Raw genomic sequence first — 16,760 nt, 5'->3', positions numbered from 1 at the left:
GACCTGCTTCCATACATCTTGGGTATGAATTGTAGCCAGCTAATGACCGCAGTAGCATTACCACTAGTTTTAACATCCATCTGAGTCTTCTACTGGTGCTTGCAGTGGGGTCATCATTTCTTGAAGACCTTCATGTGAGATGCTTCTAGCATATATTACTTGTCCCTAAGGTTTAATATAGTCACACTCAAAAGGTCATAGTGAACTCATTGGACATTTACATCTATGGTCATGACTGGTTTTCCCTAAATGATAAACCCCCATTGGTTAACCAGATTGGCTGCATTTTCCAGACTGGTGACACAGAGGAAGCACTAGAACATGTCTTCCCATCTGGCCTCTGTCCCAGGCCTGAAAGCTCAGCACCTGGGGTCACTGCAGCGCAGCATTGTGGCTCTTAACTGGGCTGCATGAGCCCTCTGCTGCCATTCCCTGACCATATGCCAATGTAGCTAGCTTGTGTGTTGGTTTTTGCTACTGTCTTTTTTAGAGAAGGTGTCATCTTCTGTTTGACACTACACTTATTTTGTGTTTGGAGTTTATGTGGAGTAACACAAATTTTCACATTGAACTTTTTAGTGAAGTAACTGTTGGACCAGCAGTGAGAACAATATGGCATCATGGCGGGCTTTGCAAAATTTGAGTAAAAGATGGAAACAGGAATTAAAACAGTCACCGTGTGACTGTGTAATCTCAAGTAATGAGAGAGCTGTGTGACTTGGCTCAATATCAATTGAACAGTTCATTCGCTTCTTAACTACTAGAGATACAAGAGGTACTAAATTCTGCAGTTTGAAATAATGAGTAAACACAAATCCATTCTTGCATTGCTGCAGACAAGTGCTATACAGCCTGCACAAGCATAACCCACGTGTGTCACCATTCTTTTAAGAGAAATGAGGAAAATAGTGAAAGAAACCTTTAAGTAGTTCAGCTGTTACAATAATTGTTTTTTCATAAACTTTGATGCTGTTATTGCCTTGCTCAGATTTCTGATGAAAAAAAAGATAGGAAACCCGGAACATGCTTTCCTCTTCATGAAAGACCTCTGATTGGAGTACTGGAAATTTAAATCCTTCCTTGAATTTATGTGGATGTAGTAGCAAAAGCACCAGTTGCAGGTTTCTTCCTAATGTGAAATTAGTTTTGCTTTCCATCTATTTCTTTGCTGACTGGTCATTTGCAGTGATGTTTCAATGCAGTGTTCATCACTGTGGCCAAATTGTTCATTTGCAGTTGCTTTAGCCTCAGAAGTTTGCAGTTTGAAGTAGTTGTTCAGTGTGAAAGGTAATACTGATAGAAAGCAGAGCTTTGCTATTCTGTGTACACTGATATACTTGATTTTCATTAGATTTAGGTATGAGACAAAAACAGTGTAAGTGCTTAAAGTGCTTCTAGAGTAAAGATTGAGGCCTGATTTAGCTAAATCTGTCTGGAGCTACTGAGGATGAGGTCTTACGAGAATGGTAGTAGTCTCTGGTGGTTAAATAGATTAACTCTGGAATGATTTTTTTCCTTTTGATTCATCTGCCACCTTAAACCATCTTTTTTTCTCCTGAAACCGCTCATTTTTCATACCACAAGTCCTCTTACGACTTATTTCCTGTCTTCTGATCAGGATGAATAGTAGTGCTAGCAAGTGATAATATGCGATTTCCCACTTTTTCTGACCCTTCGAAAAACTGCTTGGCCCAGACCCTGCAGGAGACTGGCACTCTGCTCCTGACAGTCTGGCACACCTAGTCCAGACGAGGTGGCTGCAGATATTGCAAGTGTTGTTCTTACAATTTTAACTGGAGAGTGAGTGCCTAGCTGCCATTGTTTTTGTGTGGCTTCATAATTTAGAAGCCTGCAATACTGGTTGTACTGCAGAAAACACTTTTTCCATCTGTTAGAAAAAATGGCAGCTTTTTCCAACAGGTTATGGATCTGGTCTCAGTTATTCATGATCTTTTCATGGAGGTTTGTTCTCAGCTGCAAATCACACTTAGCACTTTATGTTTGTTGAAAAAATACGTAGTTGCCATGGGAAGGAGATTCATCACCAATCTCTAGTCTATAAAATGACAAGTTTACTGTATCAATAGTATTTTTCTTTCATTCTACAGTTAATACTGATTGTGATTGGCGCTATAACAGTAGTCTCAATATTACAACCCTACATCTTCCTGGCATCAGTGCCTGTGATAGCAGCCTTTATTGTGTTAAGGGCATACTTCCTCCACACTTCTCAGCAGCTGAAACAACTGGAATCTGAAGGTAGGAGCAGCAAAATTGGTAGACTTCTAAATCCACAACAAATCAATTGAGAAGTGATTCACCCTTTCACCTCTTCTTTGCCTTTTCTCTTGCAAGATGCCATTGTCTCTGGGAGCAGAACATATATCTCCTTAAAGCCAGTGCTGTTACTGGTCCAGCCAGTACTGAGTGCTCTGCCACCAAAGAGCGGTGGAGAAGATCTTTTTAAAGCTGGGCTTTATCACCACTGCAGCTGAAAACAAATAAAGTCCTGACATATAGTTTTCTTGAGAGTAAATGTAACTTGAAAAATTGTGGTCAGAGTTGGTATGTGCCCTATGAGTTTGTTTCTTTATAAGAAAAATTTAGAATGGATATATCTTGATTGCAAAGAATTCTTATTTCTGAATAAATTATTTGACTAAATTTCCTTTCTCTCCCCCCATTAAGAGACTAACACATTCCCAGTAAAATGGAAAACCTCATTTTGAATTGTGGGTTTGCAGATCAGGCACTGTGGCCTGGCTTTTCAACAAACTGGCAGATCCTCAGCAAATTAGTCCTGAATCTTAAACCCTGATGATCATCATCCCTTTTACTTAAGTGTAATTCTAAAGTTCCTCAGAACTAAATCTAAATTTCTTTGATGTTCACAGGGATACAGCATTGGCTCACCACTTTTTATGTAATGCAAGATCTGCTTTAAATTACCATGTCAGTACAGTTGAATCCAGAGCATTAAAGTTCTCTGTGCTAAAAAAACTTCACTTGATGGAGTTATCAGAATTGCAAGAATTCATTTTGGTTGGGGAAGAGCCACCTTTCTCTTGTGGCATCTTACAGCAGGCGAGGAGCTTCCCCTAGTAATATGCTAACTATGAAGAATTAATGTGATCCCTTCCTGGCAATACACTGAATGGAATTTCAACCCATTCATGCAAAGACTGTTGTTGTATATCCTGTGCTAGGATTACTTCAGCCATCTATTCCAAAAACATATGTAAATTAAACACTGGCAATAGTTATACTGCTGTGAGTTAGAGCATAGGGCTGTGTATTTGCATTATATCAAAGGTTATTTGCTTATGAGTGCTTATGATGTTTCTAATTTAAACACTTTACAGCTCGGAGTCCAATATTCACCCATCTTGTTACAAGCTTAAAAGGGCTGTGGACACTGAGAGCTTTTGGGCGGCAGCCGTATTTTGAGACCTTATTTCACAAAGCCCTGAACCTGCACACGGCAAACTGGTTCCTCTACCTGTCAACACTGCGCTGGTTCCAGATGAGGATAGAAATGATTTTTGTTGTCTTTTTTGTTGCTGTGGCATTCATCTCTATCATAACTACAGGTACAGTAACTTTACTGGAGTACTGAAATGGAAGTCTTCTGCTTCTGTTTAATATCTCAGCTTTCGAAACTTCTGAGGGAAATAAACCATTGCAAAATTTAGCATACATTGGAGTCACTGATTTAAATATGTCATAATAGTAAACACAACTTAATTAAAACAGAAATTACACCATTATATCTGCAATCTAATGTTGTAGAGGACACATTAAAAGGATTAATCTGAATATCTGAAGGGATAGAACTTTCCTTTTCTTGACTGTAATTGCTGTAAAAGTAATTTTTTGTGTGTTTTAAACCACATTAATGTAACCACATTAGCATACTGAGAAGCTTGGATGTTGATTATCATCTGTATAGCTCAAAGTTTTTTAGTAAATAGAAGTTAATGTTCCTGTTATTTGCAAATGGCTAAGACACGTGAAGTTGTAATGATCTTTTAAAGCCACACCAATAGCAGAAATAGTCATCCAGTTCTCTAACTCCCAACCCACTGACCCATTTTTCAATATGAAGTTTTGCAATCTGCATTCAAAATCCCCTTAAAAATGGCTCACCACTGTTGGTAAACCCAGTACATGAATGAGAATCACTCTATACCCTACTATCTTACTTGTATTTGAAATACTGCTGGTAGCTGGCCAGGTGTAGCCAGTCTCCAACAAGCAGAGAATAGGAGAATAATGTCCCCCAAGTGTTGGAATAATTCAGTTCTGTGGAAAAACTCAGCAGATTTAGCTACAGATTACTTCAAATACAGGTTTTAATTCACTACGCTTTTGTTATGTATGTTTTTTGATTTTGATTCTCAGGCATTATTCTCCCTCTTCCAAATATTACACTGAACTTTGTGTGCAGGATCTGGATGCAGTTTCAGTACGATGGTTGCTGATGAAAAAGAATTTGCTGTTTTGTGAAGGAGATTTTTGGTTCTAACAATATCCAAATTTCGTTTGATCATACTTCAGTGTTGAAAAGTGTACATTTTGTCAAATATTGTATTGTATATGAAATGCTATCCTGTATTTCTTGTATAAGGATCTCTCCTCATCTTAGAAAAAAAAAAATCCAACCACAGAAATACTTCTGTATGAAAATATGCACCTACAGTACTTTTTTTTACAAAGGAGACTTTAGTTCCCCTAAAATTCATAGGGAAACAATACCCTCTGCTGCCCTTCTCATTTTTTTGCTTTATGCGCTTAGTAGTTTGGGTTTTTTTTAGGAAAACTGTTTCTTATGTTACCGTTTTTCTGGATTTGAGAAAAGGAGTTAGAAGTACTTTTTAAATATGTGAAAATTTGTCATCTTGCCACCATTGTAAACTTTACTGTTACACACTAAATTTCTTTTCTTAATCTGTCATCTTTCAGGAGGAATATTTTGCTTTTATTGTTTACTTCTATAATTACTTTGTTAACAAGATGTCTATAAGCAAAACAGGAGGAAGTTTGTTGAAAAAAGCCATAGAAGAAGTTGAGAATCAGAGAAAGGCATTTGGCTTAAATTCTCAATTCCCTTTAACACATAGTGAGATTAAAGATCAACAGTGGGGTAGTTTAAATGCTTATATTGCATTGTATGAACTCATAAAGGAAAATCCCATGTTTGTTACAGCAGACAATTAAAGCAAAAGGATTTATTTCTGCATCTTTGTGGAACAATAAGGAGAACATGTCCTATATTTCTCCAAGAAATGAGAATGTAAACCAACGCAACTCTTTTGAATTTTAAAGTTGTTAGCTGTGGTGTTTTAGTTAGATAAGAGTCATTTCACAGATTCATATGTGTTGGAAACAGGAAATTGAAATCGAGATTGCAGAGGCCTGGTTCTGTTTACAGCTTATGTACCAAGATACAATTTTTTCTTCTGCCAAAGCAAGAACAGGGTTTCTAGTGAATTCAGTGCTGAAGCCAGGTGTTTAACTGATGATTAAGCTCTCAGTCCTTTGTATAATTAACAAATCCACGTTTTCTCCATGAAATAAAAGAGGAGAGAATGTGAACATGTATTTTAAGATATACATGATAATTTTCTGATTTCTCTTGGCTTTTTATTTGTATATAAATTGAATGTGCTATTCTCTCTGCAGGTGATGGACCAGGTAGAGTTGGCATTATTCTTACTTTAGCTATGAACATCATGGGAACCTTGCAGTGGGCAGTAAACTCAAGCATAGATGTGGATAGTTTGGTAAGCATAAAATGCACTGTGCTTTGCTTTCTTTTGAGGAACTGCCTTATTTTGCTGATTATGGGTGTTCAGTGAGTTATTTTCAGAGTTTGATATCAGGCAGATGTGTCAGAAAGTTCCCCTCATACCTTTCATAGCAACCTACTGGCTTTGGCACAGCACAAACTGAATTTTTCTGTGACCAAAATTTTCCTGGACTAGAATAGGCAACAGCAAATAGTTGCATTTGAGCATTTAGATTGCAGATGTAGCAGTGATGGGAAGACTTCAAAAAGGCTTGGAGTTGTTTTGTTATGATTATATACCTTACCAAGATATATAATATACCTTACTTGGTCTACTTAAGGCCTTTGCACAGCCCATCACGATGGATGTTTCTGAGCTCCTTCCACGCAAAATCAACAGTGATTTAGACTTGTCATTTAAAAAAATATATAATTGGGGCAGACAGTGACAGTGAAGGAATATTTGCCAGTCTGACGTATTTTTTTTAAATGATTCAATTACCCTCATCCTGAAGGAAATCCTTAAGAGCCCCAAAACTAGGAATTAACCACTTACAACATCTAATCTCTTGTTTACGTGTGTGACTGGTGATAGTCCAGAAAGCTGACTGCCATTCAGGGACACATTTTTTCCCTATCCACCAATTGTTTTATGCTGACTCTTTCTTTACTTGTTAGAACAGCTTGTCTTGAAGGGCAAACACTTTGTGAAAGGGCTTCTTTGCTGTAACTGCAAGACATGCCAAACAGCAGTTGTGTGACTGATAATGAAGTAAAATGTGCCATTGGTAAGGCACAACAGTGACAATCTTCAGTCAGCTCTCATTTGTAAACTCCATCTTAGCCCTGTAAGGCATAATGTGATTGCTTTAAGTATAACAATCTGTGTAAGAATCATGTGCACATATAAAACAGCTTAATACAAACTAAAGGTGTTTCACAAGAGCAACGGAAAGTCTTACTGTGGGATTCAGAGCATGCTGGACACACTAGTGTTTTAATAAAGAACTTCCCCTTTTTTAAAATACAGTGATATTAAAATGTCATCTATTAGTAGCAATAAGGAAGTAACTCCCTTTCCCCTGAAAAGAAAGTCTCAAGTTGCTTTAGGTGTTTTTGAGTACTCTTCTCTATATTAAGACAAACTACTGCACTGCAGCAGTAGTTACATTCATGATAGCCTTCTAAGGTGCATCAGTTCATAAGTGGATCCTCTGGAATTCTTTCAGCAGTGGATAGCTGCCCACCCGCATCCCATGGATTTTTAGATATCCCAGATGACAATAGATATTGCTGGCAGGATGGTTCTCCTGACATTCAAAAGCTGCTGCTGTGCACAAACAGATAAGAATAGCTTCATGGTTTCAAGATAATAAAACTGCTTCACTGGGTGATACAGATGTATTATTTCCCACTGCTTGTATTCTCCACATTTTAACGCTTCCTTCTTTAAAGTCTTTTACAATTATTTGGTTACAAATGTCCTGCAAAGGCTTGCATGTATGCCTGACTTTGTATTCTCTTTGGTTATACTCTATTTTTCTCTCCAGGGGTACTTTGAAGCACCCCACAGGACCAGATTGACTAGAATTGACACATCTCCATGTGTCTCCAGTTACAGATACACATGCACTGCTCTAGATGACATCACTCCTGCCCTTCCTGGAGCAGCTGTGACATCCATGCTTACAAGCATGCACAGAAGCATGCCTGAGTGTATAGCGCATTTATAGGTAGCGGTCTCTGGTTGTCATATGAGCTGGAGTTTTCTGCAAGTGGTTGAAACCCATGTCCAAAGGCCTAGCTGCTGTAATTAGTAGGTAACATTAAGCTTCTACTGAGTTGTTTTACAAGGTATGGAAGGTATTTATTTCAGTGAAATAAATGCAAGCAAAAGGACAGGAAGGCAGGAGAATAGGAAAGCAGGATCACATGAAGAAGGAAAAAATGTACCAGAAGAAGTACTGGCTAAACAGATGGGTAGGTGGCAAATTTGACTTTATTCCACACAATCTCCTTCTTGTTCTTTCCATGGCACTGGCATACATCTTGAAGAAATCTGACTTTCTAGGTTGGATTTTGTTTTTACATACACAGATATTCTCTTTGAAGCAATTTCTGTTGAACTGGTTTGGCTTTAACTGAAAAATCCCCATTGTCTTTTAATACCCCATAATGGTTTTGGCATTTCATTCTCTACAGCCCTGATACTTTATCTGCTCTGCTTTTTTTTAAAAAAAAAAACCAAAACATATGTGGTCACTCTGACAGCTATCCATTGTTTCATTTAAAGCTTACCAGTTAGGCTAGATTTATCTTTTCACTTTGATAATTTCTGCTTATATCCCTTTAGCTGTTTTTTAGTCTTTTTCTTACCCCTCCAGGCAGTCTTGTAGTATTTTTAATTTTTTTCCTATATAAGGAAATAGAAAATAAGTTTTCCAGTAAGTGCTGCTTTCACAGATAAGCAATGGCTGGTCCCAGTGGACTGTTTCAATGCTTTATAACGTCCTCCTTCACTGATGTGTATCCTGCAGTAGCAGTGCTATAACTGGGAAGGACAATTCCTTTTATCAGGGAAAGAGAAAATGCCATGCTTTTACTGTTGCCAAGATTACTTATGTAAGGAGATATAAAAAGAATCCCCCAAAGAGATATTAAAACCACACTTGCTAAACCTCACAGTGCCCCACCCTGTACATCAGGGATGCTGAAGAGTTAAAGTAGTACCTGGTAGAGAAGAGGACCAAAGAAAAAACTAGGACTCTGAAAAATAATGGTGCTTTTACAGCTGGTTTTCATCCTTTTATTTTCCTATGCTATTTCTCCTTTAACCTGTTCAATTGGTTTTTTTTTTTTTAAGTCGGACATGGTCTTAATAAGCTTTTTACTACTGTCAGCAGAAAACCTGAGAACACTGTTTATTTCCAAAGTTTAAGTAGATTAAATACTTGACTGTAAAATCTGCATCAGAATAACAGTTCTCAAAGAAGTGAGGTGTTGGTCATCTGGAAGGGAACAGAATGAAGAAAAGTATTTTAGAACATTTCCTCTTCTGCCTGCAAAGCAGTGTGAGAAAGAGCGAAAAATTCAGGTCAAGTTTGACATGAACTAAATATTTCATTTTTGCAGTTTGGAAGAGGGAGTATATCTCCTATAAGTGCACCCAAAATGTAACAGCAGAAGATGTGAAACCTCAGTAAAACCATATGGTCCTCCTGCATTGATGGAGTTTTTGCGGTGACTTAGTGCACGGGGGTTTTTTACAACGTGAGCCATTGGACCAACCTCTCATAGGGTCTCTCATTTGCAGACTGCACTTTCCAGACAGCATGTTTTTGAGGAGATGGTGTCTAGCAACATGGTTGTTGGATACTATGTGTGTCTGGTCTGGAGAGGGTAACTGCTCTGTTCCTAGCCAAAGAGAACATAGGGCCTGATGAAACTAATTGTATTAGATTACTTGTAAAAGAATTACTTCTTCCACTTTCTGGAAATATATATTACATAATTATATTAAGAATTCTCCTTCAACATTAAGAAGAGTTTAAGTGATATTAGTGAGAAAGTAAATTAAAGAATTTGCCATGTTATTAAAATCTCAGTAAAATACAATTAGGCAAGGCTAAAAATAGTGTATTATGCTCTAGACATTTTTAGATGGAAGTAGTAAATATACTCCTTTATTCTAAAGCATTAGTTAAAGAATGTGAATATAGCAGGCACATTGCTGATGGGAATAATGGATAAGAAACTTGCTGTCACCTACACTATACCTGTCATTATGAATGACACAAGATTTCTACCTGTGAAAAGAAGAATAGATATCTTTGTGAAATGTTACTGACATTTATGCTGCATTCTGCCCAGATCTAAATCATAATTCAAATTACAGAACCAGGAAAGCATCCTTTTGAATTGATTTAAAGTATTAAGCTGTCTAAAATATCTGCATATGTGATGTGACTGATGAATCAGTCAGGGGGAGCTGGGACATAGTGATGAAATTTTCTTTTGTAATGGAAGGCTCTTTGTCCAGCGGGCTTCATGGCACATTTAAGCTACTGTGTAATGGTAGGATCTCTTGGGCAATTATATGGAATCCCTGCCTGTACAAACGTTCACAGCTCTTGATGAAGCCAAGAAAGACCCTTCATTTCTGAAGTGGCGATACTTCTATAAGGATAAGATTTCTGTAAACAAATGTACCATCAAACACCAATTAAAATAAATGCATGGTGCTCATTGTGGGATTTACTATAGACAGTCAGACAGGAAGAAAATTGTCAGTCTGATCTAGGTTTTCCTGTTTGTTTCACTAAAATGAGATGACATTCATATATCAACATGCTGATGACCATGCCTTTCCATCTTGCACAGTAGTTGAGATGGAAATTGTAATCAATAGGCTTGGATGTTAGCATGCTTTTCAAAACTTGTCACAATTGTGTTTCATGATGCTGAGTTGTAAGGTCTGAGTACAGCGTACTCTGAGTACAGCGTAGAGAACGAATGCTAATAATAAGGCCCAGATATTCCTGGATGCAATAGCTATGCAGGTATCTATCTGTTTATTAATTTATTTTGCTAAATAATTTCTGACCAATAAGAATTGACAGTATCTTACAGTTTACTCTTGTTGTTTAAAAGGACAAATTTTGGTAAAATGAGGAATCTAGTTAAGTTAGTTGGACTAAGGCACTAGGAACCTGAATTAAAGTCACATCTTCTTCAAGTAAGGGAGTGAAATTTGTATCCTGAATAGCAAGAGAAAAACAGTAGGAAATATTGGAGACTCTAGGACTACCAGCATGAGCAACATTCTCTGAAAAAAAGTATATTAGAAAAGATAACCTCTACAGAATGGATTAGTTAACCAAAACAAGCTATGCGTTGGAGGTCAAGAAGCAGATGGAGAAGAGAGACTTGACAAAATCAGAGTTAGACTTGCAAATGGCCCAAATTCTGGATAAATACTTGATCTCAGTTTTCAGTAAAAGGGCAGTGTTTAATCTGGGGAGCTGAAAGTGGAGCAGAAGATAGAAATGGGATTTACAGTATCTGAGGTGGAAATTATATGCAAAAAACCAGCCTAGCTGTGGGCATGCAACTGAAGAGCCTGAGCTAGAATCCTGGTCTCCCTAAATTTTGTGAAGGGACACATACACCACCCATGAGTCAGTCCCTCTAAAATCAGAGTCTTCAACTCAGTGTGATTGGGTTCTGCAGTTGGACATTTCAGCTAAACATGTGAAACTGGGCTGGAACGATGCTGTCCCGTGCATGCAGACCAGGTGGGACCAGACGTCCCATCTTAGGGCTCAGGAAGAACCAGCTGAGAAGCTGGAGATCTGATAATGGCCCCTTCCAATGAATCCACCAAGCTGGCAGTGGCACGTGGTGGCGTGTGATAGAATAACGATTGTCACTTCTGGTTAAGAAGGAGAAATGGGAAGTCATTGATGCCACCATCAGTTTGTTAGTCTGATGGCAGCAGTCTTTAGAAACTATTTTGAAGGAGTAATTAAAGATGCAGTGCTTACAGTGTGAATTCACTCAGGTTTGCTAACATTAGGGTTGCATCAGACTAACCTGGTAACTGTGTTCAATGATTTATTTTCCAGACAAAAGTAATGTAGTAGATCTCATTCGTCTTCAGGAAAGCACTGGCTGTGGCTCTGTTTCAGAAATTATATAAATGAAGGAGATCAGGATTATTACAAGAACTGTAAACTAGTTAATGAGTTGGACAGAAAGGAAATGGCATTAAGCTGTAAGTATTAAGCTGTAGGGAGGCTACTCAACAAAGATAAGATTTGTGACTGAGCTTGGTTTAATCTTTTTTTAATGCTCTCAACAAAGAAAAAAAAATTGTGTTGAAGAAATCTGCCAAAGGCACAAAGCTGTAAGGCAGTGTTACCATGAAGAATGCTGTGAGTTGAAAGGTATTGGGTGACCTCAAATGGCAGATATGAAATAGATTTTAGTAACCAAAGTGCAAAGGCTTGAATTGAGAGACTGCTAAGAATAACCTCTGTTGTAAGTAAGGATCTCCTCATTTAGAAATGGCTAAGATGGAGGAAAGCTTGGCTGACCACTGCTCAATCAGAGGGTGACTATAAGATGTGACTGTGAAGAAAAGAGCATGTGATCCTAGGATGTGTTAATTGAGATATTCCTATTATAGATAGGAAAGTATCACTGCCTTTGTACAATGTCCTTGTGAAACATCATCCAAAATGCTGTGTAGATTCTGGTCAGACAGGAAAGATTAATTTGACTGGGATGTTTGGTGAAGGAGAACATATGTTAAGAAAGAGGCTTAAAACTGGATTTTCTTTAGTCCTGAAGAACAAAGGGTGACTGGATCTAAGGCAGCCCTCCATAAATCGATGGTGAAAGCAGCTAGGAAAAAGAACTATTTAGAATTTAGAATTAATAAATTTACAAGAACAAACTGGTCCATAGACTTAAATATGTTTTCTGACCACCTGAGCAGTGAAGTTCTAGTGAAGGAGATGAATTAACTATGTATTAATTCACCCGTGACCCATTTAAAAAAAAAAAAATAAATCAAGAGGATCCTTTCTAGTCCCATATTCCTTTGAAAATTCATCAAGACTGCTACTAGCAACTTCTGTCTGAAATTCATGAACTACAGGACTTAATATATATATAATTACAGATATAAAATTAATTCTCATGGAACTTCCTACTATTCTTTTGGTGAAAACTATAGGTAATTTCTCATAAATACTCAGATGTTAATGTCTGATGATTGTTCCTCTTTACTTGGTGCTACTGCTTTACATCTTTCAAATTGCACAGTTTGCTGATCTTTGGAGATAAATGATTATTCAAGGAACTTCAGGTTTTGGGTTGGGCAATCCCCTACAGGAGGAAGGAGTTGAAGACTCCAAGATAGCTTTCATGATCATACTTTGTTTTCATAAATACAGATCATCTACAGTTTCAAAATACATTTTTAAAGGTAGAAAGAGCTATTTTGTCCATTTAAAGAGGAAGCAAGTAGAATCACATACTAGACCAATATCAGTTGTACAAGAGCAATAGAATCTAGAGCTCTATACAAGAAGTGTCCTACCTTTGAAAATTGTATCATGGCATAGCTTACACAGAAAAGAAACTCACTTTTCTGGCTAGGAATTAGGAATAATTTGATTTAATTTGTTTTAATAGCTAATTATTGATTACAATTAGAATACTGTTTGTTTTGATTCATAGATGCGGTCTGTCGGACGAATATTTAAATTCATTGACATGCCAACAGAAGAAACGAAAAACGTGAAGCCACAGAAGAATAACCAGCTTTCAGATGCCCTTGTAATTGAAAACAGGCATGTGAAGGAAGAGAAGAACTGGCCATCCGGGGGCCAAATGACTGTGAAGGACCTTACGGCCAAATACGGTGAAGGAGGAGCTGCTGTGTTAGAAAATATGTCCTTTTCAATAAGTTCAGGGCAGAGGGTGAGACACTGTTTTGTTGTGTTTTATCTGACTTCTATTAAGCTTAACTATAGAAGTGTCATTATAAACCTATTAACTGACTAAAGAGTAGGTTGAGTTCAGTAAGGTTTTGTAAGTTAAATTGTTGCAAAGCAAAGTAATCATCTAAAGCTCCTGAAGAACAGAAATGTCTTGTGTCTCTTCTTAAAAAGAGCTCATCTGTAGGATTATTGGCTACAAACAAAGAAAAGGCAAGGAAAATCTGCCTCAGTTATCCTAGAAACCTTAAGGCTAATTTACACCTCAGTGAAGCACATTGGGGATGTTTGCTGGCCATGAGGAGCAGAATATACCGATAAAATACATATGCAGCAGTTCCCTAAGTTGTATTCCTGTGTCTGAAGTCATCCGCCTTCTCCTCCCAGGGAGAGGGAAGCTTGCCCGTGAGTGCAGGTGCTGAGGGCAGCCTGACCCAGGTGGAGCAGGGCACAAAAGAATACCAGCCACTGTGCCAAGAGTAACGCATCGCTAGCTCCGGCAGCTGGAGGGTGGAGGTGCCATCTCGCCCATTCGATGAGGGTTCTATGCCGCCCCAAATTATTATATAACAAACTATAAACGGCTCTATTCTTTAGAAGATTGGCAAACCTCTAATTAATCTTCATGTGTGTTTGGCGTTGTGTTCAAGAAAGAGCTTTAGTTTCAGGACAGCAATTAGGCAGAGGTTTAATGCTTTAAGTTCATGCTGAAGGCCTGTCCTCAGTGAGGTGGAAAGAAGAGCTCGCACAATTTCCTGAGCTGAAGCTCCTAGTTTGGATAGCACCAGTCTCTGCCAAGGTTGGTAGCTCTGTCTTGGTTTACATGAACTGAATGTTTCATCTACTAATTTTGAGGGCACTAAATTTTGAAACCAGCACTCAGACATCCTGTAGCACCAGCACCATCCTGAAGATGCTCTGCCTTTGGAAGAGAGGGACCTGTGATTCCTGGAGCATGGAGGTGTGGGTGCTGCTGTAGTCTGGTGGATTTACTTCCTGGAAAATCCCTCAAGGCAATAGAGTATGGAAAATGAAAGATACTTTTGTACTGTACAGAGAGGGGGCAAAGCATTTAAAACAAAGATCCTTTTTTCCATGGCTATGATTTAGGAACGTGATCCAATTTCAGTGATGAACCCTGGACTCAGGGGTAGCATTTCCAGAATTGGGGCATGCTCCTTAAACTGGAGAGGGTTTGTCTCTGCTCCACAGGGAAGTACATGTAAAACAAGCAGGAAAGAGGAGAGCTTTCCTCTGCTGAGGGAGTAGAATAGAATAGAACAGACTATTTCAGTTGGAAGGGACCTATAACAATCATCTAGTCCAACTGCCTGACCATTTCAGGGCAGACCAAGTTAAAGCATGTTATTGAAGGCATTGTTCAAATGCCTCTTAAACACTGACAGATTTGCGGCATCTACCACCTCTCTAGGAAGCCTGTTCCAGTGTTTGACCACCCTCTCGGTAAAGAAATCCTTCCTGATGCCTAGTCTAAACCTCCCCTGGTGCAGCTTTGAACCATTCCCCCATGTCCTATCACTGGACATCAGGGAGAAGAGACCAGCACCTCTGTCTCCACATCCCCTCCTCAGGGTGCTGTAGAGAGCAATGAGGTCGCTTCTCAGCCTCCTTTTCACCAAACTAGACAGGCACAAAGTTCTTAGCTGCTCCACACAGGACATTCCTTCCAGCGCTTTCACCAGCTTTGTTGCCCTCCTCTGGACACATTCAAGGACCTTCACATCCTTCTTACATTGTGGGGCCCAGAACTGCACACTGTTCAAGGTGAGGCTGCACCAACGCTGAATACAGCGGGATAATCACCTCTTTTGACCGGCTGGTTATACTCTGTTTGATCACCCCAGGATGCAGTTTGCCCTCTCGACTGCCAGGGCACACTGCTGGCTCATATTGAGCCTGCTGCCAGCCAGCACCCCCAGATCCCTTTCTGCAGGGCTGCTCGCCAGCCACTCCTCTCCCAATTTATACTTGTGCTGGCGTTACTCCGTCCTAGGTGCAGAATCCTCCATTTTGACTTGTTAAATTTCTTGCCATTAATCACTGCCCAGTGCTCCAATCTATCTAGATCCCTGTGCAAGGCCTCTTGTCCCTCAAGAGTCAACAGCACCTCCCAGTTGGGTATCATCAGCAAACTTGCTAACGGTGCATTCAACTCCTGCACCCAGATCCTTGATAAATACATTGAGCAGAACTGGCCCTAGAATTGAACCCTGAAGAACACCGCTGGTGACCAGTCACCAGCCAGATATAGCCCCATTCACTACATCCCTTTGAGCCCAGTCCTTCACCCAGGGCACCGTGAACCCGCTCATCCCACAGTTGGACAACTTGTCCAGAAGGATGCTGTGACGGACAGTATCAAAAGCTTTACTAAAATCAATGAGGACTACATCCACCACCTTCCCTTCATCCACTAGGTGGGTGACCTTATCATAGAAGGATATCAGATTAGTTAACCAGCACTTTCTCTTTGTGAACCCATGTTGACCGTGCCTGATGATTGCATTGTTCTTTAAATGCCTTTCAATAGTACGCAGTATAATCTTCTCCATAATTTTTCCAGGAACTGAGGTTAGACTATCAGGTCTGTAGTTCCCTGGGTCTTCCTTCACAACTTTTTTGTAGATTGGAATACAAATACCCAGTCAACAGATTGGGTTAGTCCAACGAAGTGCAGACTGCTCTTCTGGTTTGGGGGCCTGAGGCACTGTTACAGAAAGGATGCCAGGCAGCAGGAAGAATCCCCTTCTTCACCTTTACATGTAAATTGTCACCCTACGAAAGTAGCCAACACTCAGACAGGACATCATTAGCTGTGTAAAACCCAGCTGTTGGAAAAGGCAGTATCTCAGCATTTGCTGGTGGTTACTGCAGATATTGCTCCTTCCAGCAATAGGTCGGTGCAATCCCACAAGGGGAATACCGCATTTAAAAAACCCCTGTGTATTATGTTTCTTCCCACCTAAGAGGTGAGGAAAGGCAGCACCAGCTGGGCAGGTTGGGGACTTGCATTGCTGCTTGGGGGTTGGCAACGGCATGGTGTGTGCTGTGACCACTGCCTCAGACTACCCCACTACAAAGTCATGGTCTGATCAGAGTTAGGCCCTTTATTTTCAATTACATGGAAATGGAGTAGCTTAGTGTGATTCAAATGCATGCCCTACTTGGTGTTTGTCTGCTGGATCGGGTTTTGCTGAAGAGGGCTTCATAGCAAAAGAAAGGGGAAAGGCACAAAATTCTGGACTAATCAGTGCAAGAGATATATAAGCAATATATAAGCAAATTTCTGTTCTTCAGCTAAGGGTAGACTAAGAGATTTTTCATCTTAGTTAATTCTAACGAAACAAAGAAGGGTCTGACCCAGTGTTTTGTTCAGCCCTTGCTTTTATCATTTCCAAATGAACGACATTTACTATCCTGTTGAGATCCATTTGGATTGTTCTCCG

At 39.3% G+C, this 16,760-nt stretch overlaps 1 protein-coding gene across 1 annotated transcript in view; it reads left to right on the top strand.

Moving 5' to 3' along the window:
- Positions 1-16,760, top strand: part of CFTR (CF transmembrane conductance regulator) — an 81,129-nt gene that overhangs the window by 49,867 nt on the left and 14,502 nt on the right. Inside the window, exons 19-22 of the mRNA XM_049813560.1 lie at positions 2,109-2,259; positions 3,363-3,590; positions 5,683-5,783; positions 13,034-13,276. Coding sequence (XP_049669517.1) covers positions 2,109-2,259; positions 3,363-3,590; positions 5,683-5,783; positions 13,034-13,276 — 723 coding nt within the window. The remainder of the gene's footprint in view (positions 1-2,108; positions 2,260-3,362; positions 3,591-5,682; positions 5,784-13,033; positions 13,277-16,760) is intronic.

Source organism: Accipiter gentilis, chromosome 11 (assembly GCF_929443795.1).
Source record: "Accipiter gentilis chromosome 11, bAccGen1.1, whole genome shotgun sequence".
NCBI classification, from domain to species: Eukaryota; Metazoa; Chordata; class Aves; order Accipitriformes; family Accipitridae; genus Astur; species Astur gentilis.
The sequence above is the reverse complement of the archived record's forward strand: the minus strand, read 5'-3'. Positions and strand labels throughout refer to the sequence as shown.